General features: G+C 40.7%; 1 protein-coding gene across 11 annotated transcripts in view; it reads left to right on the plus strand.

Annotated features, from left to right (window-relative positions):
* Positions 1-22563, plus strand: part of EML1 (EMAP like 1) — a 176271-nt gene that overhangs the window by 49975 nt on the left and 103733 nt on the right. For 4 of the 11 annotated variants that reach the window (XM_005308793.5, XM_065593592.1, XM_065593591.1 and 1 more), the window contains exon 1: positions 5802-5998. The exons of 3 other annotated variants lie outside the window; for them this stretch is intronic. In XM_005308793.5, the coding sequence (XP_005308850.2) occupies positions 5932-5998 (67 nt within the window). In that variant the 5' untranslated portion in view covers positions 5802-5931. Of the gene's footprint in view, positions 1-5552; positions 5999-6059; positions 6626-22563 lie in introns of those variants that run through there. 4 more of the 11 variants (XM_042858703.2, XM_042858704.2, XM_005308801.5 and 1 more) reach the window with 3 other exon arrangements.

The raw sequence follows: 22563 nt of genomic DNA on the forward strand, positions 1-22563 counted from the left end.
CTGCAATTTTATCCTTTAACAATTATTAGTGAATTTAGTGCTTGCTAAGGGTGCTGACTTAACTGTCTTGGAGGATACAGTTCGCTCACTGTGCACAGATGACCTGAAGGAAACACCACTGTGGATGAGGAAGCAATTCAGTCTTTGTGGCAAACTGAATGTTGGCCTTGGCTAAACCTACCCAAAAGCGGGGCCCAACTAGTTCTAGTTGTGTGAACGTTTATTGTGATGCAGACTCTTGTTCACTATGGGGCAGATTCTGATACCTTTACTCACACTGAATAGCAGTTTATTCTGAAAATAGGCTCATTAAGGCAATGGGATTTCTCACAGACTGAAGTGCTACTCAGTGTGAGAAAGGATATTTGAATTTGGCTCTTTGAACTGAACTAAGATCAACTCCAAACAGCCATCAAATGGTAAAAATTTTCTGTCACTACCAAACTGGACTAGATTTTAACCAATCACCTAGCAGTTAAATACTCCATACCTTACTACTGATTCTATTAACTATGCGGAATGTGCTTGTGTTTATGGACTTCTCTCTCAACATTATTGTTAAATGTAAATAACATGATAATGGCTTTTATGTTCAGTTTCAGTTATTTAGCTTTTGTACAATGATAGTATAACTTTCACTAGCCTCACTTCATTTTGACGTTGTAACTGGGACTCCTTACCCTGGATCTGAAATTATATATTAATCAAAAGCTCACATTATAATGCCATACAGTTCTGTGGGATTTCCATGGATATGAATTACATTCACATGAATGATGTGAAAATGCTAAATGGTAGTTTTAATGTGAAATACATAATACTTTTGATATTCACTGCTATTGCAAAAGGGTTAGCAATAACAAAGAAAAAGGAGCAAAACAGCAATACAGTACTCTAAATATCAAGAGTCTGATAATTGCATTGTAAATGGGTAGTGAGAGCAAAATTCCTTTGCCCTAAAATCAAAATAAATTATGTACTCACACTACACTTTGAAGTTATAACTCTGGAAAATTCTCTTAAGGATTTCCAAAAGCTCTTTCATTCTCAGTAACCAATTAATTATTTGCATTCCATTACTCAGTACAGGAAATACTTAAAGAATTAAATAGTTACAAAATTGTGTTTCCAAAAATGAGATGTTGCCCAGAAATTTAACATTTTCAACAATAAACATGCACAAACACAAACAAATCAATCCCTAATGAATTGTTCAGAATGCTCCATTCCCATTCAGATAGTTTCAGATGTCCAAATGCACTAGTTTATATTTGTACAAATTCATTAAGTATACAATTTACTGAATAATGGATTATAAAAAGATTTTTTCATTGGTTAGCTGCACCACCAGAGCTCTCACAGACACATTAGTGAATCTTTCAGATCTATTGTTCCATTGTGCACATTATGAAGATATACGTTCTTTTTCATTTTGTGGTTCTATAGTGTAGTTTAATAAGATTGTAACAAGTCTAAAAATCTTTACAATGAAATTATTATATTGTTTTTCATTTCTAACCTTTGGCCTCTGAATATAATGGCATAACAGTGTCTAGGGACTTTAACTGAAATTATTTTATATCACAGCATTCAGCTGATTTGCACAGCATGGGTAGCTGATAGGTTTCATTCAGGTGTTACCTTTATAGGAAATTTAACAGTTAGTCAACGTTAAGGTTTTAGATATTTAATCTTCTTTTAATAGGGCTGCCCTTGCCTCAATTTTGTATTTAATTTTCCAAATGGCTTTTAATTGCCCATCTCAGAACTGGAGCTGAGCTGCTTCATTTTGTCCTTTTCTCTGTTTGTCCAGATGTTGTGAAAGATATTGCCCCCCCACCATCAAAACTTCTGTAGTCCTGGGATTTTATTGTGGGTTACCTTGCTGACAGTAGATAATTTACTACAAAGGTAATACTTTTGAATGCAATTCTTAATTGAACTCCTACTATATTGAGATCTCTACAGGCCTACGCAGAAATTGTTTTGGCATCAAAATCACACATCATAATGAGGTTTTCATAGATTTATATTGAAGTTGTTTGACATCTTAATGAGGTATAGATTCCACTTTCATTGACATCTTGCTGAGAGGACAGTAATTATGTTAAATCTGTCTGGCGCTAATGGGAAACTAGCATACCAAAACATATTTTTCAAAGAGAGAGAGAGAGAGAGAGAGAATAAACTAAAAATATGAAAAGGATGTTTTTAAAGGATGTAAATTCTCAGTTAAAATTTGTGTTAAACCTGAATTCCATTTTCCTATGCCTAGATGGTGTAGCAGGTATCTATGTGCTGAAAAAAACCCCAAGATATTTATCTAAGGAACAACCGAGTGTTTTTGAATGGTTGGATGGACCATATATGCCTTAAAGAAAAAGCCCAGGAGAGCTGTGTTAGTTCTGCAAGAAATAATTACTGCATATTTAAAATAGCAAGCAAGCAATTGCTGGACTGACGCTAAGAAGGGATTTAGATCAGAGGTTCTCAAACTGTGGTGGTCCGCGAGCTCCATTCAGGTGGTCCACGGCAGGGCTGGCTCCAGGCACCAGCTTACCAAGCAGGTGCTTGGGGCGGCCACTCTGGAGAGGGGTGGCACGTCCAGCTGTTCGGCAGCAATTCGGCGGATGGTCCCTCACTCCTGCTCGGAGCGAAGGACCTCCCGCCGAATTGCTGCCGTAGATCGCGATTGCAATCGTGTCTTTTTTGTTTGTTTGTTTGGCTGCTTGGGGCGGCCAAAACCCTGGAGCCGGCCCTGGTCCATGGACAGTTCCCTCTAAGGTGCGCGCCTGGGCAGCCGCACATCAGAGAATGAAGGGCCACCCACCTAATTACTGGAGCCGTGCAGGCGTGGCTCCACTAATTAGGTGCCTAGACCCTGGAGAAGACATACATGTAAGGTGAGGTGGTGGCCTTGGGGGGAAGAGAGGGTAGGTGGGAGGGGGTAGTGGGGTGAGAAGAGGGGGGTGGGGTGAATTTGGGACATGCAGAGCTGCGGCAGCCAGAGAAAGAGGCAACTTTCCCCAACTCTAGGGCTGCAGCTGCCAGGGAGAGATGGCCCTCCTTCCCAGCGCTGTGGCGGGGGACAGAGGGAGAGACCCCCTTCCTTCCCAGACCCAGCTCGGGGGCTGCCACGGCAGGGGAGAGAGGGAGAGGACCCCCTCCTTCCCAGCTCCAGCGTTGCCTTGGCAGGGGAGAGAGGCCACATCCATCACATTAGAAAGGTAAGACTGCTGATATTAAAATATGAGTTGTGTGCTTTTATTTGTAAAACAAAAAAGTTAATTATTATTACAGGTTTTTTTATGTAGCACTTTTATCCAAAGCGCTTTACAATAGTTAGCTAATGGTACAAACAACATTTGGAAAGATCTTTAAGTGGTCCGCCAAGACCCTCAGCAATTTTCAAGTGGTCCACATAAAAAAAGTTTGAGAACCACTTATCTAGATAAAATAGTGATAAGCATAAATATAAAGATGGATGCTGATATGGTCTATATATTATATGTTGCACTTAGGTTGACAATATGCATAATTCATCCCCAAAACTTAAATTATTGAGATATTTAAATCTGAAAATCAAGGCTTCTGAATTTTAAAACCTGAACAGTGATAGCAGAACTTCTCAGCAGGACTCAAGTGTATTCTGATCTGTGATCCTTAATATCAGAAACTTCATTTGGGAAAGAGGAACAAAAGGTTTTGTCCTACTAAATTTGCTCAGGTTTCAGAGTAGCAGCCGTGTTAGTCTGTATCCGCAAAAAGAACAGGAGTACTTGTTAGTCTGTAAGGTGCCACAAGTACTCCTGTTCTTAAATCTGCTCAGTCACTTTACTGGCATCTTAAGAGATTCATTCTTACTGTACCTGGCCCCTTTGCTTAAAAACATTTTCTTTTAACAATACAACATCTTCTGCTTTTCACTTGTTTGTATTAGTCTCCAAGGTGCCACAAGTACTCCTCCTTCTTTTTGCTGATATAGACTGACTACTCTGAAACCAGTAATGTTATAGCTTTCAAAAGCCTCTGCCCCAAGGTGCTTACAATTTAAATGAAATCCGAGAAATGGAAAAAGATTAAACCCCTTTTTTTCTTCTTTCTTGTCCTGTATGGAGTGGAGCTAAACTTTAAAATCCCAAGCACATCCAAACAGGAGTTTGCAATGGAGATGCAGCCGGCCTTTAATGAGTTACAGAGCTCGCTCCCTAGACCAGAGATTGTTTTACATTAAGAGTCTTTGTAGTCTCTTCCCATCCTCGTCACCCTCCCCAGCCCACCCCGTTATGTGACTGTATGGATGCTTCTCTACATCAGTGGATGATAAAACGCCCGGACGCTGCCTTTTGGATGGGTCGAGTGGTTCAGTCATTTATTTCCATTAGCAAATCTCTCTCCCCGGCCCTTCTGTGTACTGGGAGTGGTGGCTGCTTCCCATCTGGTGGCAGAAAGGAGCTGTCTCGGTCCTCCCGACAGAGCAGCCAAAGCTCGTGTGCAAGGAGCGTGGGAGGTTCGGGCTAGAGCCAGTGGCCAGAAATGGCTGCTTTGCTGCTCTGCCTAACATCAGACACATTCATCATCCCTCCTACTCCTCTTTCTCACCCTCCCCCCTAACCCACCCCGCCTTCTCTTTCACTTTCTTTTTCTCCTTCCCCATCTCTTCTCCCCCCCCCCCCCTCCCGGGTTCCCCCTCCTTCCCCGTCCCCTCCCTGCGGCCGCTTTCACGCCTAGCTGAGCTGCAGCATCTCTCGCCCCGGGCCCGGCTCCTGTGCCGGTATTTCGAAAGGGTTTCGGCCTCGCTGCTCGGAGGAGCGGCGCAGGCGGAGACCGCAGAGCTGGGAATCGCCCTTCTCGTCGGGGCTGGGGCAGAGGCTTCTCCACGGATTCGGCTAGGAGAGGGTCGGCTACCCCTGCCTTGCCGGGGGGAGAGACAGACGCTGCCCGCTCCCTCCCTGCCTGCCACCCCCAGGCGGAGACGCAGCCGGCCCGGGGCCGGAGGAGCCTCGACCATCACGCCCCTCACCCTACCCAGGAGAGGGAGCCACTAATCAACCCCCTGACCCTCAGTGGGAGAAGTTGAACTAGCCCCCCCCCCCCCCAGTCACAGGGAGGGGAGAAGGAGCCCCCCCCAGTTACAGGGGAGGGAGAAGCAGCCCCCCCCGTCACAAGGAAGAGAGAAGCAGGCCCCCCCGTCACAGGGAGAAGCAGCCCCCCCCGTCACTGTGAGGGGAGAAGCAGCCCCCCCGTCACAAGGAAGGGAGAAGCAGCCCCCCCCCCAGTCACAAGGAAGGGAGAAGCAGCCCCCCGGTCACTGTGAGGGGAGAAGCAGCCCCCCCCCAGTCACAAGGAAGGGAGAAGCAGCCCCCCCGTCACAGGGAGAAGCAGCCCCCCCGTCACTGTGAGGGGAGAAGCAGCCCCCCCAGTCACAAGGAAGAGAGAAGCAGCCCCCCCGTCACTGTGAGGGGAGAAGCAGCCCCCCCCCAGTCACAAGGAAGAGAGAAGCAGCCCCCCTCCGTCACAGGGAGGGGAGAAGCAGCCCCCCCCCCGTCACAAGGAAGAGAGAAGCAGCCCCCCCCCGTCACAGGGAGGGGAGAAGCAGCCCCCCCCCAGTCACAAGGAAGAGAGAAGCAGCCCCCCCCCCCCCCCCGTCACAGGGAGGGGAGAAGCAGCCCCCCCCCGTCACAGGGAGGGGAGAAGCAGCCCCTACTCTCCCCCTCTCGGCAGCGGGAGAAGCAGGGTCCCCCCGGCACAGGCAGAGGAGAAGCAGCAGCCCAAGCCACGGCGGAGTGAATGCGTTGTCATAGTAACTGACAGAGGCAGGCAGCAGGCCGGCCCCAGCCGCCTCAGCTCCTCAGTGTGTGGGTGAGAGCAGGGAGCCGCCGCCAGCGCCGGACAGACAGAGGCCGGGGGAGCGGAGCGGGGAGCGCCGGGATGGAGGACGGATTCTCCAGCTACAGCAGCCTCTATGACACGTCCTCGCTGCTCCAGTTCTGCAACGGTAAGAGGGAGCTGGGCCCCGCGAGAGCCTCCCGCCCGGGTGCGGAGCTCGGTGCTCCCGCGTTGAGGGGGCCTGGGGACTGCAGGCAGCGGGCTCCGGCGGCAGCCCGGACTTCGGGAGCTGCCTTGCAAGTGCTGCTGCGCCCCGGCTGTCTGCAAGTGGGGGCTGAGTGCGGAGCCAGGAGCGGGCTTGGCAAATCCCCCTTCCGCACCCTCTCCGGAGCGGGCCTTTCCCAGGCTCTTGTGGATCTTCGCCTCTGCTGAGACTGTGGAGCTCCTGATTTTCACTCCGGGGAAGAGGGAGGGGAAAACTTTGCCCCGCCGCCCTCCTTCCCTCAGCGCAAAGCGGACCATGTTTGCTGCTGCTGTGTGTGTGTGGAGGGTAGTAGATGGCCCCCTTGTGCTGAACTTCTTTGGCATGCTTCGTTCGTGTGCGTGGGTCTGTAACAACGATCTGTTTCCCCCACATAGCGAAAAAGTGGACCCCCACCCCACCACTGTGTGTAAGACCCAGCTCTGCATTTGAATGTGCACGAGCCACCACCTTGTTGGTAAAACCGTGTCCAACTGACACGTGTTTATTTCACATCATCGTGTCTTGTATGGGGAGGAGGGAGAGTTGAAAGTTGTAAGTACTGTAATGTGCATTAGTTAAAGATTTTCTCTCTGAGGGTTTCATGTTTTGTGTATTGCTGGAGATTTGTTACATGTGTATACTAAGATTTATGATCCCAACTGAGGCTATTTTTAGGATAAAATGCTGGGTTGAAACTGAACCCATCAGTTACTAAGTTCTGTAGTTTCTGACATATTTCTTAGGAGGGGTTTGTTCAGATCACAGTTGTGCTTGGATGACCGCACATAAGATGCAGCTTAATTTGCAATAAAACAGCATAAAAAAAAAAGAAGGAAAGGGGGAATAACCAATACCATGAGAGGAAATATTGGTATAATTGGCCTTGCAGGATGTTTGGAGGTATGTTTATTTTGATTAGCTGGTGTTTGCTGCTGCTTGGGGAAAATATTTAAGATAACTTTAAAGTAATATAAAATTTTAAAAAATAATACTAACAATAGAATGCATCAAAAATATAAAGAGTTTTTCATTGCAAACCTTAGAACCCAGACTAAAATGTTTGAAATTTTGTTTATCCTTTACCTCTAGAATTGTAAGTGTAAATGCAGTGTTTTATCTCAAAAGTTTTACTAAATATTGTGTGAGCACGTATCTTTTATTCCTTCTTCCCCGATTTCTTGTAATAATCAACCAGATTCTAGCTGTTCAGGTACTAGCGAGAAGGGAAAGTTAAATTGTTTTAGGAGGGCAACTACTAAAACCACAGCTGTAACTTCTGTTGAACAAATAGTGATGGTGATAAATTATGCCTGATTTTTCTACGGGGAAGACCTAGGCTAGCGGGGAATCTTAATACTTGTGGAACATAAGAATATGCTAACCCTTTTCAGAAGATTGAGAATACGATGCATGATCCATGTAATAAATTACTATGTGCTGCATACATGCATCCGAAGAAGTGGGCTGTAGCCCACGAAAGCTTATGCTCTAATAAATTTGTTAGTCTCTAAGGTGCCACAAGTACTCCTGTTCTTCATTTTATTTTCTGCATCCCTCAAAACATTAAACTAGCCCATTTTGTATTAGTATTATTAGTTTGTCTGTTAGTAGACTTCTACATTATGCTTATATTTAGAGAATAATTAATTCTGTTTCCAGGGAGGAAATACATTATAGCTAATACTTTAGCCTCTATAATATATTAGTGAGTTTTGCTGAGCAAAATTTCTTGATTACTTTCCTTTTAGGTCATTAGTGATATACATTTGTGAGCTGTAATAGCAATCCCTCTGAATAGGTTAAAGAGAATATTATCTGTTGGACATAAATTTCCTATATTGACTTTATGACTCTGGATATATCATTGTGAATGCTGTAAATATGCTACAATACATGCTAGACAAAAGTTTAAAATCTTATTTCATCCCTTCCACATTAACTGTTTGAAGGTGTTTGAATGAATTATTTACCTGTTTCTTCTGTAACATAAGACTTCTAGGTATTTTTTAAATCATATAATAGCAGATATCACAAATTGTATAATAAGTTAGTCCGTTTTATGTGGCATTGTATTAGGGTGACAGGACATCCCGATTTTATAGGGACAGTCCCAATACTCGGGGCTTTGTCTTATATAGGTGCCTATTATCCCCTACCGCCTGTTCTGATTTTTCACACTTGCTATCTGGTCATCCTACATTGTGTATGTATATTGTTCTGTGTATAGGAAAAACAAATGGTTTGATCCTGCAGCTTTTCCTTACATGAGTTAGTTTTCAATGAGACTTTCAAGGTGGATGAGGTAATATCTTTTATTGGACTAACTTCTGTTGGTGAGAGGGACAAGCATTCCAGCTTACATAGACCTCTTCAGTGAGACTAAAAGCTAGAGAATTGGACCCACATTCTCTGCCCTGAGGAGATCAGATAATTTAGACAGACCAGTATGGCCCATGAGAAAACAACAAAGACAGAAGATACCAATGGAGGTGCTGTATTTGAAAAAGGAAAGATTGCTTCATGGACATTTGGGAAGCTCTTGCATGCATAATGGGTTGGTGTGAAAGATGGTATAAGGCTGAGAGTAGGGGATAGAGTATCAGGGAACAGTTAGAAGATTGGAGACAGCATAGACTGGAAGTGGCAGAGATTTGAGGAGCAAAGAAACATGGTTGGCGCCTCAGAGAGGAACACAGTTTCAAAACCCGCATTTTGTATAGAGTGGCCTAGGGAAAAGTAATATGTGAGGAGGGCTGATAGGTAGAACTTGCAAAGATAATCATTGTGGGTTTCAAGGTTTTCTGTGTTGAGAGGAAATAATTCATTTTAGTATTTTAAGAGAAGAAATAATGGGATCTACTGGCAGCTTAGGGGTGTAGGGACAAAAGAAAAATCAAAGATGCATGCACCAGGCAGGGTTAAAATGTGTTTGATGGAGAGTGTAATGTGTAATGATCAGAGTAATTAGAGAAAAGAGGATGAGAAGAAAAATAAGCTTTTTCATCTTCATTTTGAGTTGTTTTGTTTGGTATCCAAAAGCCTAGGGGTAAATTCTTTACACAATCAGTTGGTTAAAGCAAGTGCTCCAGCCTTTTCATTTTATGGAATACCAGGAAGGGTTTAATAGACCACAATGTGAAAACCCCTAGGTTAGTGGTGGAAATGTCAGTCAGGAGTCACAGCTTCTATTTCTGGCTCTGCCACTAACTCACACTGTGGCTTTGGGAAAGTCACTTAATTTCTTTGTGCCTCAGTTTCCTTATCTATAAACTGGGAGCAAATATAGTGCATCCATACTATAGTGAGGTTTAATAAGTTAGTTTGCAAATCACCTTGAGATCTGCAGAAGAAAGTCTCTCTAGGTGTGCAAAATATTTTATTGTTTTAAAGTTAGATGGTGCATGTGTACATATTGCTTTCCTTCAAGTAAGACACTACCAGTTTCTCCTATTGATGACTGTCTTGTGCATGTTTGTCAGAAATTACATTAAGGCACCTTCTAGGCAAGCAGAGCAGTCTTTATAACAAACAGATACCCATAATTGATTTGGAATGTTAGAAATTAGATCTTGGATAACATTTCTCAGGCTTGGTTATGGAGAGCCTGTCTAGTATTAGAATGACTTTGGTATTATTCTTAGGAAGGAAGCCATTAAGTTTACCTAGCATATACAATTAATCATTGTGTTATTAATTTGTTCTCTAAATTCAAAAGCAAAATTGTTGAATTAGTGAGAAAGATGTTCAGACCAAATACCATATCTCAAAATAGAAGAGGGAGTGGAAGTATTAAAAGTGGCATTATGACTGTTGAGTAAATTTGTTCTTAAGCATGCATTTCAGTCCTGTCTCTGTTTTATGAATTGTTTTGATAGGGAGAATCGTCCTGGATGTGTAGGTCCACGGACTAAGTCAGACACAGGAATTACACAGCACCCTTCTTGTCGCCAGCTGAATTCTGAGATGCAGGAGTGAGCAGGGGTGACCCTTGGTAGGTCAGTGAAGGAATCAGGATGTGGGCAGAGGTTTGCAAATTGCATGGATCCACTGACCACAGTTCTGTATGTAGGAGTTATAACCACTGTGATCCACTGCACATCCCTGGTGCTGCAGTAATAGCTATGGACCTGCTTAATGAGTGTCCAGGATCCAGGTGATGGAAGTCAGCCCCGCAGTGTTCCTATTTTCTGCAAAAGCCCATTTACGGAGAGTTTGCACAGGGTGTGAGCTTTTATCCTTAGATCTTAATACAGCACTTTAAACATCAAGAGATTGTCACAGATACAGACAGTTACCTAGAGGGTGAAAGTAAAACTGTCAAATATTTATTTCTGCAGCTACAGACTTTTTGCATGAAAATACACTTCCAAATGTAGATCTCTTTGTGTAGAACACAATAATAAACTTTGATAAAGTTTACTTCAGCAATGTGGTGGAAAGGGCCAACTGATAAATTAATTTTTTTTCATTCCATCCCTGTTTAAATCAATGGGAAATATTGTACTGATAAACCATGAGTATAAGAATCTTCCAAGTTTATCCCAAATTTGTACCTGATCTCTTATCTAAAATTCATGTTAGAGTTTTTATGAAACGCTGATTTTGCAAAGGATGCCATGACTAATTAAAACTGGGTTTGCTTTTATATCAAAAGTATAACTGCTAGCAGTAATGTCTTAAACCCTGAATTTTCCTAAAGTGATAGACTAAGTGGTAAGATACCTTCCCCACTATATTGAATTTTTTTTATTTATGTAAATCAAGACAATAATAGTGAAATAGAAAGAAAACACAGTGGATCACCTGCCAGTAAGATTTTTGCCATATAATAGCTCTCTGTGGCCATGTTGGCAGTAACTGGTAAAGTCACAGAAAAGTTGTTAGTTTCAGGGGAGAAAATAAATTAGCTTGGGCCTTGGTTCATGTAATCGTGGTCATCTTCAGTTGTTTGTTTCAATTTATATCCATCTTTAGTGCCCATCTGAGCACTCTGACAAACATTAAAACTCAGAATAGGTAATACAATCAACAATTGCAATATAATAAAAATAGACTTCCCATACTTCTTTAATAGTTATCCACCACTGAGTGAAATAAATACATATACTCTACTCCCTACAACCTACCATCTCACTAAATATCTGTAGCTGGAGATGAGCCTTGTAGCAGATGGATTTGGGGAGAGCCAAATTCAGAACCAAGGGATCTTAATGGAGAATGCCCTGCTAACGTCTCCCTCCCTTTAAACTTAACTGCAGCAACATTGGATGGGTGAGGGAATTAGCAATGGGATATAGAGTCTATTCCAGTGAGTCTCAACCAGGGCTCCGGGGCCCCCTAGGGCACTGCGAGCAGGTTTCATGGAGTCCGCCAAGCAGGACCATTGTTAGACTCACTAGGGCCCAGGGCAGAAAGCCAAAGCCCCACTGCATGGGGCTGAAGCCCAGAGTCCTGAGCCCCGCCACCTAGGGCTGAAGCAGAAGCCTGAGCAACTTAGCTTTGCGTTGCCCCCTGTGGTGTGGGGCCCCAGCAGTTGCCCTGCTTGCTACCCCTTAATGCCGGCCCTGGCTTGTATATGCAGAAAACCAGTTGTTGTGGCACAGGTGGGCCGTGGAGTTTTTATAGCCTGGTGTGGGGAGGCAGAAAAAAAAATGTTGAGAACCCGTGGTCTATTCACCTTGTGGTTACTGGTTCAAATCTAGCAAAGGTTGGTAGTGATAGAAAGTAGTCTCTGTTACTTTCCAGAAATGATGTGAAATGAATCTGGTCTTAATTCAGTTCTCTGTGGACAGATATACACATCACAATACCCTCTTCACTGGGCACAAATGCTTAACTGGCACTGCTTGATGCTTTTATTGTTAGTCTTAGCAGAAGTCAAAAATGGAATAGGACATAGATACTAAATTGTCTCACCTCTTATCCCTAGACCCATTTCTTCCAGGAGTACATTTTGAGTTCACATGGAGAAGCTTGCAATGTTTGTATTAGCTTTATAGATCAGTGGAAGACTTCATTCAGTAGCTAGAGCTGCTAATCTTGTATCTTCAGTGAGCGTTAATTTCATACCTGATAATAAAAAATGTTAATGGATGAAACGTCATCCTTTTCTTTGGTATTTTCCTTTCATCTGTCCTATTGCCTTTTAAAATAAGGCCATTAAATGAAAGCAACAGAGAATCTATCTTTTGATACCTCAGTGTTTGTACCACAGAATTTTGAGGATGTGTGGAATATCAGATAATTTTTAATCAAACATTATTTATGCTCACTTAGTGAAATTCACTGCAGTGTTGAGAGCCACACAAAGCCCTTGTGCATCACATATCTACCATTGTGAGGGCTTAATGGGGTAAAAGCAGTGCAGAGGGCCTTGTATGTACACTGAACTAGGGTGAATTCTACTTACAAACATTACCCAGTTTTCTTCTGATGTATCACTGTATTAAGTGAGCCTGATAAAACACTATCTAGGTTTAATTTCAGGAACAGACTTCTTTTTCCCCCATTTTTTGCTGCATGTAACAGTTTATTTTGAGATCACAGACCACCTCGTAATTGCTGATTGATTCACAGAAGAACTGGAGAAAGTTTTTAAAATAGCATCTATGGACTATTATAAATGATACAATGTCCCTCCCCCCCAAAAAAGCATTTATAAACCCATAATATTATACACTTGTTAATGTGGTAAATGTCCGTGGAATACAGTTGTATTTTATATATATATATATATATATATATATATATATATATATATATATATATATATATAAAATTAGGGCTGTCAAGCGATTATATAATTAGGGCTGTCAAGCGATTAAAAAAATTAATCATGATTAATCGAACTGTTAAACAATAATAGAATACCATTTATTTAAATATTTTTGGATGTTTTCAACATTTTCAAATATATTGATTTCAATTACAACACAGAATACAAAGTGTACGGTGCTCACTTTGTATTTATTTTTTATTACAAATATTTGCACTGTAAAAAACAAAAAAAGTAGTGTTTTTCAATTCCCCCATTACAAATACTGTAGTGCAATCTCTTTATCATGAAAGTTGAACTTACAAATGTAGTATTATATACAAAAATAACTACATTAAAAAACAAAACAATGTAAAACTGTAGAGCCTACAAGTCCATCCAGTCCTACTTCTTGTTCAGCCAGTTGCTCAGACAAACAAGTGTGTTTGCATTTGCGGGAGATAATCCTGCCCACTTCTTGTTTACAGTGTCACCTGAAAGTCAGTATAGGTGTTTGCATGACACTGTTATAGCCAGCATCAAAAGATATTTACATGCCAGATGTGCTAAAGATTCATATGTCCCTTCATGCTTCAACCACCATTCCAGAGGACGTGTGTCCATGCTGATGACAGGTTCTGCTCGATAATGATCCAAAGCCGTATGCACTGACGAATGTTCATTTTCATCATCTGAGTCAGATTCCACCAGCAGAAGGTTGGTTTTCTTTTTTGCTAGTTCAGGTTCTGTAGTTTCTGCATCAGAGTGTTGCTCTTTTAAGACTTCTGAAAGCATGCTCCACACCTAGTGCCTCCCAGATTTTGGAAGGCACTTCAGATTCTTAAACCTTGGGTCGAGTGTTGTATCTTTAGAAATTTCATATTGGTAACTTCTTTGCCTTTTGTCAAATCTGCAGTGAAAGTATTCCTAGAACAACATGTGCTGGATCATCAGACTAGACTGATATAACATGAAATATATGGTAGAATACGGGTAAAACAGAGCAGGAGACATACAATTCTCCCCCAAGGAATTCAGTCACAAATTTAATTAACGCGTTATTTTTTCAACGAGTGTCATCAGTATGGAAGCATGTCCTCTGGAATGGTGGCCGAAGCATGAAGGGGAATACGAATGTTTAGCATATCTGGCACATAAATACCTTGCAACACCGGCTACAAAAGTGCCATGCGAATGCCTCTCTTCATTTTCAGGTGACGTAAATAAGAAGCGGACAGCATTATCTCCCATAAATGTAAACAAACTTGTTTTTCTTAGCAATTGGCTGAACAAGAAGTCGGACTTAATGGACTTGTACGCTCCAAAGTTTTACATTGTTTTGTTTTTGAGTGCAGTTATGTAACAAAAAAAATCTACAGGTGTAAGTTGCACTTTCATGATAAAGAGAATGCACTACAGTACTTGTGTGAGGTGAATTGAAAAATACTATTTCTTTTATCATTTTTACAGTGCAAACATTTGTAATAAAAATAATATAAAGTGAGCACTGTACACTTTGAATTCTGTGTTGTAATTAAAATCAATATATTTGAAAATTTAGAAAAACATCCAAAAATATTTAATAAATGTCTATTGGTATTCTATTGTTTAACAGTGCGATTAAAGCTGCAATTAATCGAGATTAACTTTTTTGAATTAATCGTGTGAGTTAACTGCGATTAATCAACAGCCCTAATATATATATAGTGTTAATTCCAATTTGTTACAATTTAATTAAAACAGAAGTTATTTTAATCCATGTTTTAACACTGTATTGGCTAAGAAAATACAGCATCCGGATAATGGAGAATTCTGCAATAATAGACTACCATCATTAGGAAATCTGTGTCACTGTGGATAATATGAAATGAAACCATCAGTATCAAGTATTTTATCATAAATAAAACAACAGTCAGAATTGTAAATTAAAGCATTGGGCTCTCACTAGGAAATCATGTTTTATCTGATCATCAAAGAGTTGTTTAAAAATTAGGGTACTTTACAGTGCTGATAAGATGTGTTTTAATTTCTAATTAAGTATACCAAAAATTATTTTTGTACTGAAGTCTAAACTATATGCAGATAATTTAAAATGGATTTAAAATTTCTTTAGAAGTAAATTATTAAACCATTAAGTCAAACAATTCTATATTATTAAGTCTTGATAAGTTTTATTCTGATTTTTTCTCCTGGAAGTTTAAGGTGAAATATGTCAAGTTGATGTTGCAATTGCTTTTCTGTCACTGGGAACTTTGGTAGGCCATAGTGGAAAGTTTTTACTTTTCATATTTATGGGTGTAGGATAAGGTTGGGGTGAATAAATAGGGAAGTTGTCTATAATAATCTATTTAGAGTTATTTTCAATGTCGATAGAAGCAACTGCAAGTTCATAGAAGGGGACAAACTTTGGCTCAGTCAGCCTGTCCATCCTCCATGAAACTAAATCTAAAATGCTCATCCATTACATGATTAAAAAGTGGAAGTAGCTCTCTAGGGATTTTTAGGGAGATGGGGTGGGGATAATGATATGTTAGCATGATTTCACTGAATTAGTTATTTGGAAAGTAATTAAGTGAGATTGCCCACACTCCATTACTTTCAATGAGTGAAATCTGACATGGTCCATCATTTTCTTGTCTTCCCTTGAAATGACCTATGATTGAATAAATATAATCTGCTTGTACTAAAATTTGTATCAGAAATCTCTAGTAATTGCCTTATGGAGTTTTAAATCTGAAATAAACATCTGGTGTTAATGTACAATTTGCATTCATTAACAGTACAGCTACTATAGTTGCTTGGAAAATTATGTAAATCTCTGGTGGGCAAGAAGGAAATCAAATATTTTTTATTTTTAATTATACCTTTATAATCTGGCAGAATACACTCGTGCATATTGCACATGCCATCTTACACTTAATAATGTTAAAGCTGCCTGAGCATCATATTATGCATTTGAAATATTGTCTCCAGCATTCTCTAGAGCCAAGTTCTCAGAAGCTTAGGTTTCTAAAATTGGAGCTAAATCTTGCATGGGTGAAAATAGGCACATTTGCAGATGCAAATGGAACAGAGATGTCTATGATCACTATACCTAGAGCAGGTAAAAAAGTCAAAACAATTTCAAGAATATTTCTGTAAAATTCTTGTATTTTACCTAAACTTGAAAAATTTCAATCAGCCTAATTTTGCCGAACCACACTGAAAAAACTTGAAATCTCCAGCTGTAATTTTTAACAGGGATTAGATGACAGAAGCATGAGCAGTAAGAAGTCAAGACTGGAAATTACCTGAGGCTGTAGGAGGTTCTGCTGTTCCTGTCAAGAGCATTATTGGAAGCATATTGTTTTTACAAACAGCAAGCAAAACTACAGTTTTAAAACTTTAGAAATGTTGATAGTGTCACACTTAGTTTTTGCTAAATATAGTATTAAATATAGTAGTATTACCTCTCCGCCCCCAGAAAATGGTTTAAACTATATAGGCCTATTATAAGCTAATGAGAAATCCTCACTGGTAAACCCCCAAATTCAGATGCTGCTTTGAATCTTTTCTGCAAACCTTTTTGGATGGCACCTCCCCACCTTTTCTGAAGACTCCATTGAAAGAGCAAAAAGGTGGGTCTGCTGACTCTTCCTTCCAACCCTGAACTGGTGACACAGTTCAAAGTAAATTATGTGGCATTTCCCTATCAGTTGTAATCCAGAATACGTTGAACACCAGAAAGGGAAAGTGCATGATGGCCTTTTGGAGGTAGCTGGGTTAGGGTTTGCTGGAAGATGGGTTGGCTGGCTAGCTTATTGAATTTCAGACTAATCTTTAATAGAAACTTGCTGAAGTTCAAACTCGTTTTTATTAGAAACAGACTCTCCATCCCTAGTTGTCACACACTGCCATATATCTGCATTATATTTTTCCAAAGATAGACAAAATTATAGGTCAGTGACATCTGTGGGTGCTAAACTTATCTGAAAAATCAGGCCACTTTTATTTAGGTCCCAAAATATAGATTCAGAAACCTAAATTAAGACACCCAAGTTCATAAATTTTGTTCATACCTATGTCCAACTACAGTTAAATCAACTTTAAAAAAAAGGTTTTGTGTAAGAAAAATCGCTTTTCTGATCCAAAGGTAACATACCGAAAACATTTATATATATGTTTATATATATGGTTTGTTTGGGGGCTAGACACAGATGATAAATTTCTGGCCCTATTAAAGTCAGAAGGAGTTTTGCCATTGACTTCAGTAGGGTTAGGACTTCACTCTCTGAAGTCACTTGCAAAATTCCCACTTACTTTAATATGGCCAGGATTTCACCCAGAACTCTGTGCTTTAGCTAATGTATACTTAATATACACAAATAATCTGGAGGAGCTATTCACTTACTGTCCTAAGCACCTGATATGTATCATCCCAGAAGTGACTGTATTTCAATAGAGAATGTAGTGATCTTCATTGTGTGAAGTTATTTTTCTAAACTGTTTTGGGATGAATGGTTTTATATATAATATTATGTATTATTTTTAAGTTAAGTACTTATGTAAACGTGTGTAGAATTGGAGACCTTAATGAGTAATGCTTGATAATGCAAGCTCCCTCAACTCACACTGAAGTTAATCTCATGAGATGGTCAGCACCTCAGAAGATGGAGCCTGAATGGGCTGATTCAGGAAAGCACTTTATAATGTGTTTCAATGTTGTCCTGAATAGGGATACTTTCTGGAATCAGTAAATTTATGAGCAAAAAAGTTTAAAAGAAAAAACAAAGGACAGTACATCACAAAGTGTACTTTATTTTATTTTGTTAGTTGTCATTCATATAAAATTATTTATATTTTTACATTAAGCACTATATTTGTAAAAATAATAAAATCTTCTTAATGAGACCCTTCTAGTCCCTACAGTAGTTTGGTATATGGTTTTGTGGTTCCTGTTATATCTTTAATGAGAGATGAGGAGAGACCACCAATCTTTTTATATAGATTTAGTGGTATTGCAAATATGGATTTTTGAGGCTCCGTTGTATATTTTTCTTGAGAAGAGACCATTAATAATGTTAACAAGTCAATTAAGAACTCAGGTTGCACGTGAACAGCAGTTTTATAGTTTTATCAAAATTATTTTTCAATAATCCCACTGAATTATGGAAGATGGAAAATTCATGATGAAAAATATATTAGCTCTGGATTCCCTTAGAGCAAAGACCAGTGGGTTACACTGAGTTAAGCTGCATTCCTGCAACATGTAGTACATGGACGCACTGCTGCACTGAAAACTGCTATCATGTCCCCTCTGTCTTCTCTTTTCCAAACTAAACAAACCCAATTCTTTCTGACCTATGAAGGAAGGCTGAAAGAATTGGGTTTGTTTAGTTTGGAAAAGAGAAGACTCAGAGGGGACATGATAGCAGTTTTCAGGTATCTAAAAGGGTGTCATAAGGAGGAGGGAGAAAACTTGTTCACCTTAGCCTCTAAGGATAGAACAAGAAGCAATGGGCTTAAACTGCAGCAAGGGAGGTCTAGGTTGGACATTAGGAAAAAGTTCCTAACTGTCAGGGTGGTTAAACACTGGAATAAATTGCCTAGGGAGGTTGTGGAATCTCCATCTCTGGAGATATTTAAGAGTAGGTTAGATAAATGTCTATCAGGGATGGTCTAGACAGTATTTGGTCCTGCCATGCAGGCAGGGGACTGGACTCGATGACCTCTCGAGGTCTCTTCCAGTCCTAGAATCTATGAATCTATGAACTTGTGCCTTGCTCCAGTAATTTTAATGTCCAGAGCAGTCGGCCTGCCTGCTGCGCATTGCAGGATCGAGGCTTTATTTTATAGCTTGTTACTATCAGTGTTTCTAAGGCTGTATAAAGAAGAACATCAGAAAGTATTTTTATTCTTGCAATAGGGTTGATTGCCATAAATGATAATTGAGTATGCTTTTACTTCACTTTATATGTCAAGGAAATGTCTAAAAGAATGTAAAATATATAACATTATTAGAAGAAAACTTTCTCAGGTTTCTTTCAATAAATTTTTTTGGTGTTAGGAAAAATAGGTTAAAAACACTAGATTGCTTTCTCATTTTCTTTAATAGCACACATTTTCAGCTGAATATGTCAAATGTTATGTGCAAATATAACATGGGACTAAATGTTCAGTTATGGATTTAAAAAATATGTCCATAGTTCATGTTACTCAAGTGCTTTATAATTACAATTCAGTAATTTGTATTAAAAGTAGAAGAAGAACATTTAATTCATCTAGGCTCTCACAAGGATATTGTGGTATTGCGACTGTGCCTTCAAGGACTGAGTTTCCCAGATAGTCTGGGCAGGGCAGTATGAAGATCCTATTATGCACAGCCAGTTGGAACAGAACACAGAATAAGGCAGATTTCCTGCAAGCTCCTTAAGCACTGAGTGATAACTGAACAGCACAGATAAATATTTACATTTAATTGCTTTGTATTTTGTTCATGGCTTTAAGAATATTTTAAATCCTTAATGATAGCCTGTTTTATCTGAATATCAACTCCAGTATGGCTTGCCACTAGTGAAGCAGCAGCTATGACAGAGGGAATGGGAATGCCAGAGTGAACTGGAATGAGTGAATAACTGCCCAGCCCCTATCTGTAATTTCTGGGTAAGGACTAGAACTACGGCTAACAACCACTTACTTCAAGAGAGAGGCTTAGAATTAAGGATGGGGTTCATTCATATTGAAGGAGTGTTGGGGAGTACATTCCACTGATCCTATTTTTTCAGGGCAAGGCTGGGAAAAGAAAAATTGTTGTTGGCACATAGCTCTGTCTGATTTGGTAAAGTTTGCCCTATCTCTGTTTAACACACATTTGAGTAAAAATCGGTTTATAAATTTTTGTAAAGCACTTTGAGGATGAAAAACATCACAGAAGAGAGTTTTTGTGTGTGAGTATGGATAAAATAAAACACTATCACAGATCAGGGAGGATGGCTGAAGGATGTGAAAGAGGATAGGCTGCCTCCTTCACATGTTAGGAGGTGGAAAAGTGTGTAGGGCTGTTGAGGGGAAGGGGGTAAGCTACCTAGAGGTGTGGGAGCCTAAAGGCTGGGTGGTAGCATGGAGCTGGGGAGAGTGATTATATTGAGGGAAAAGAGAAGTTTGAGACATCCAAATGAGTGTGTGGAGCAATGGGGAAGACATGCAGACACTATTGACTGTAAGGAAGAGGAAAGAAACAACTTTTGGCTACTACAGTCTTGATTTAGATTTGAATTTGGTACATAAAGGTAGAAGGTTCCCTTACATTGTAAATATCCTCAACAATTCAGTATTGGACTGACTCCATAGCTCAGTTATTAGGGTAAGACTATTTTCATGTCCTAAAAGTAGAAGAGTGGTTCAGCAGTAACCAATTTCATGGATGAGATGTGACTGTTCTGCTCTTGCAAGTTCTAACCTGGGCTTCTCTAGCTGAAGCACCCGACTGAATACAGCTGACATAGTGAGTGAGGAGAGCGATATAACTGGGTCATAGCCCATTTAGGGATTTAAAGGTGAAGACCTGCTCCTTGAAGTGGATCCTGTTTTGGTCTCAAACATCTATTGAGCTTGAGGGACTCAGCACATAAGGATCCTAAGCAGGAAAAAGCACCTGTCTAGTCTAATCCTATAGAATCTAAATGAGTGGAGTGAATAAAGCCAGCTAAAGTGGCTACATTGACTCCTTCAAGGCTTTGTAGGCTTTGTCATATTTGACAGATAAATCCAGAAACAATCTCTTTGGCTGCTAAACTGCCAACCCAGACAATTATGGCTCAGAAGGTGGTGGGGGTATGTGTATATAGAGTGAGAAGGATGTACATTAGTTTTCCCCCCTTATTATATTTATTTTTGTATTAATTTTAATTTTTAAAATAAATGCTTACCCTCAGGAGCTTTTGGTGTCTGCTGAACTTGGCAGTTTCATCTTTAGCTTGAATCTCTAGGCATGTTCAGTATGAAGTCTTTGAAGTAGTTGAGGCCTGGCTGAAGCTGCTCTTATGAGGGGGGTGGGGAAGGACAATAAAATACACATTTTTATCACTTTTTTCTCTGCAGAGTGGTTTGAGCCATGCAGCTATGTCAAAGACTTCACACAAAACAGCATTTAACGTTGACTATATGCCAGTTTCAGCAGATACCAAAGGTCTTAGAGTCCTAAAGAAGCTGGGGCCTCAAGTGGTTTCATTTTAAATGGATTACAGTCAACAGAAAAATAGAACCATTATAGAATTTGTCAAGTCTTAAAACGTTAACCAACTCCTGTTTTAGAAGTGGAATGCTACACTCCAGAGAGAGGCAATATGGTCTAATGAGTTGAACACTGAGTCTAGGAGGCAGAAACTTCAGAATGCTCATCCTGACTGTTTGGCCCTGGGCAGGTTTCTTAGGCTCTTTCTGTTTAGTTTTTCCCTCTGCAAAATGGGATAATGTTACCTACATCACACGGGTGTTGTAGAGATTAATTAAATATATGAAAATCTTGCCATGACTGGAACCTTCTGTAACTATTGTAAGCAGTCAGGATAAGCTCTACCCTGATATCTGGTGGTGAATTATGGCGAGGGTAGAAAAGAACTTCAGGGGCTGATCTTGTTTGCATAGGCACACCCACCCGCCTAGCCTGGGACAACAACAACTGAAAGTGGTTACTTTGGCTGGTGTGGGATCCCCAGTTTCTCTGTTATTGGGGCAGGAAGAATAAAGTGTTGTTACCCTGATTCTGTGAATCAAGGCCAGTGGAATTGTTGTATGACAGAGGGACTCACCAGTAACTAAGTAGCACTCGCTAGACAAGGGGTATGGGTTACAAAACCCAGTGAATTGAGAGAGGTTGGGGACAGGTATGTGTACCTGATGGTATTGGCCTTGTTTGAGGGCCTGGAACATGAATTGCACTACCCCCTCTCTCCACTGTTGAATAGCAGAGCTAAGTTTGCTTCCATTAGGAGTCTAGCTAGAAGTTGCTGAACTGAATTCACTTTGGGCCAATGGTGCACCAGCACTGGGGCTCCCCTACTGCAAGCTGAAATCACTAAAAGAGCTAAAATTGCTGAGCTGAGATCACTGAGTGCTGTGTTAACCAGTAGGGGAGCCTGAAGATATATTGCTAAGCAGCTGGCAGAGCGGAGCCATTTGTGGTAAAGGCTGCAGCAGAACTCCATGGAGAGGTGGGGCAGTCGGCCTTGGACCACGTAAGGTGCCCCTTAACATCCCGTGTGTCCCCCCCCCATTTCCGCCCAGGCTGGGGGAGTAAAACTCTGCAGATAAACTTTTGAACTCTGGGGCGGCACTGACCAGGGACAGAGACTTTGGGGTTGTTGGACTTTGGGGTGATTGGACTTAAGACCCTGAGGGGAAAAGGACACTGCCAAACTTACTTGGAGGTGGGTCTTTTGCTCATGGTTTGTGTTATGAATCCTGTTTGTGGTGTTTCCCCAACATAATGCCACATTGTTTCCCTCCTTTATTAAAAGGCTTTTGCTACACTCAGACTCCGTGCTTGTGAGAGGGGAAGTATTGCCTCCTAGAGGCGCCCGGGGGGTGGTATGTAATTGTCCCAGGTCACTGGGTGGAGGCTCGAGCCGGTTTTGTATTGCGTTATTGAAACGGAACCCCTAGATACTGAACCCAGCCCTTGTTGCTATCAACTCAGAGGGGCAGAAGGGTTACACTATTATAAATTTGTTTTGGAGAATAGTGTAGTTGAGCTGCT

This window comes from Chrysemys picta, chromosome 4 (assembly GCF_011386835.1).
Source record: "Chrysemys picta bellii isolate R12L10 chromosome 4, ASM1138683v2, whole genome shotgun sequence".
Classification (NCBI taxonomy): domain Eukaryota; kingdom Metazoa; phylum Chordata; order Testudines; family Emydidae; genus Chrysemys; species Chrysemys picta.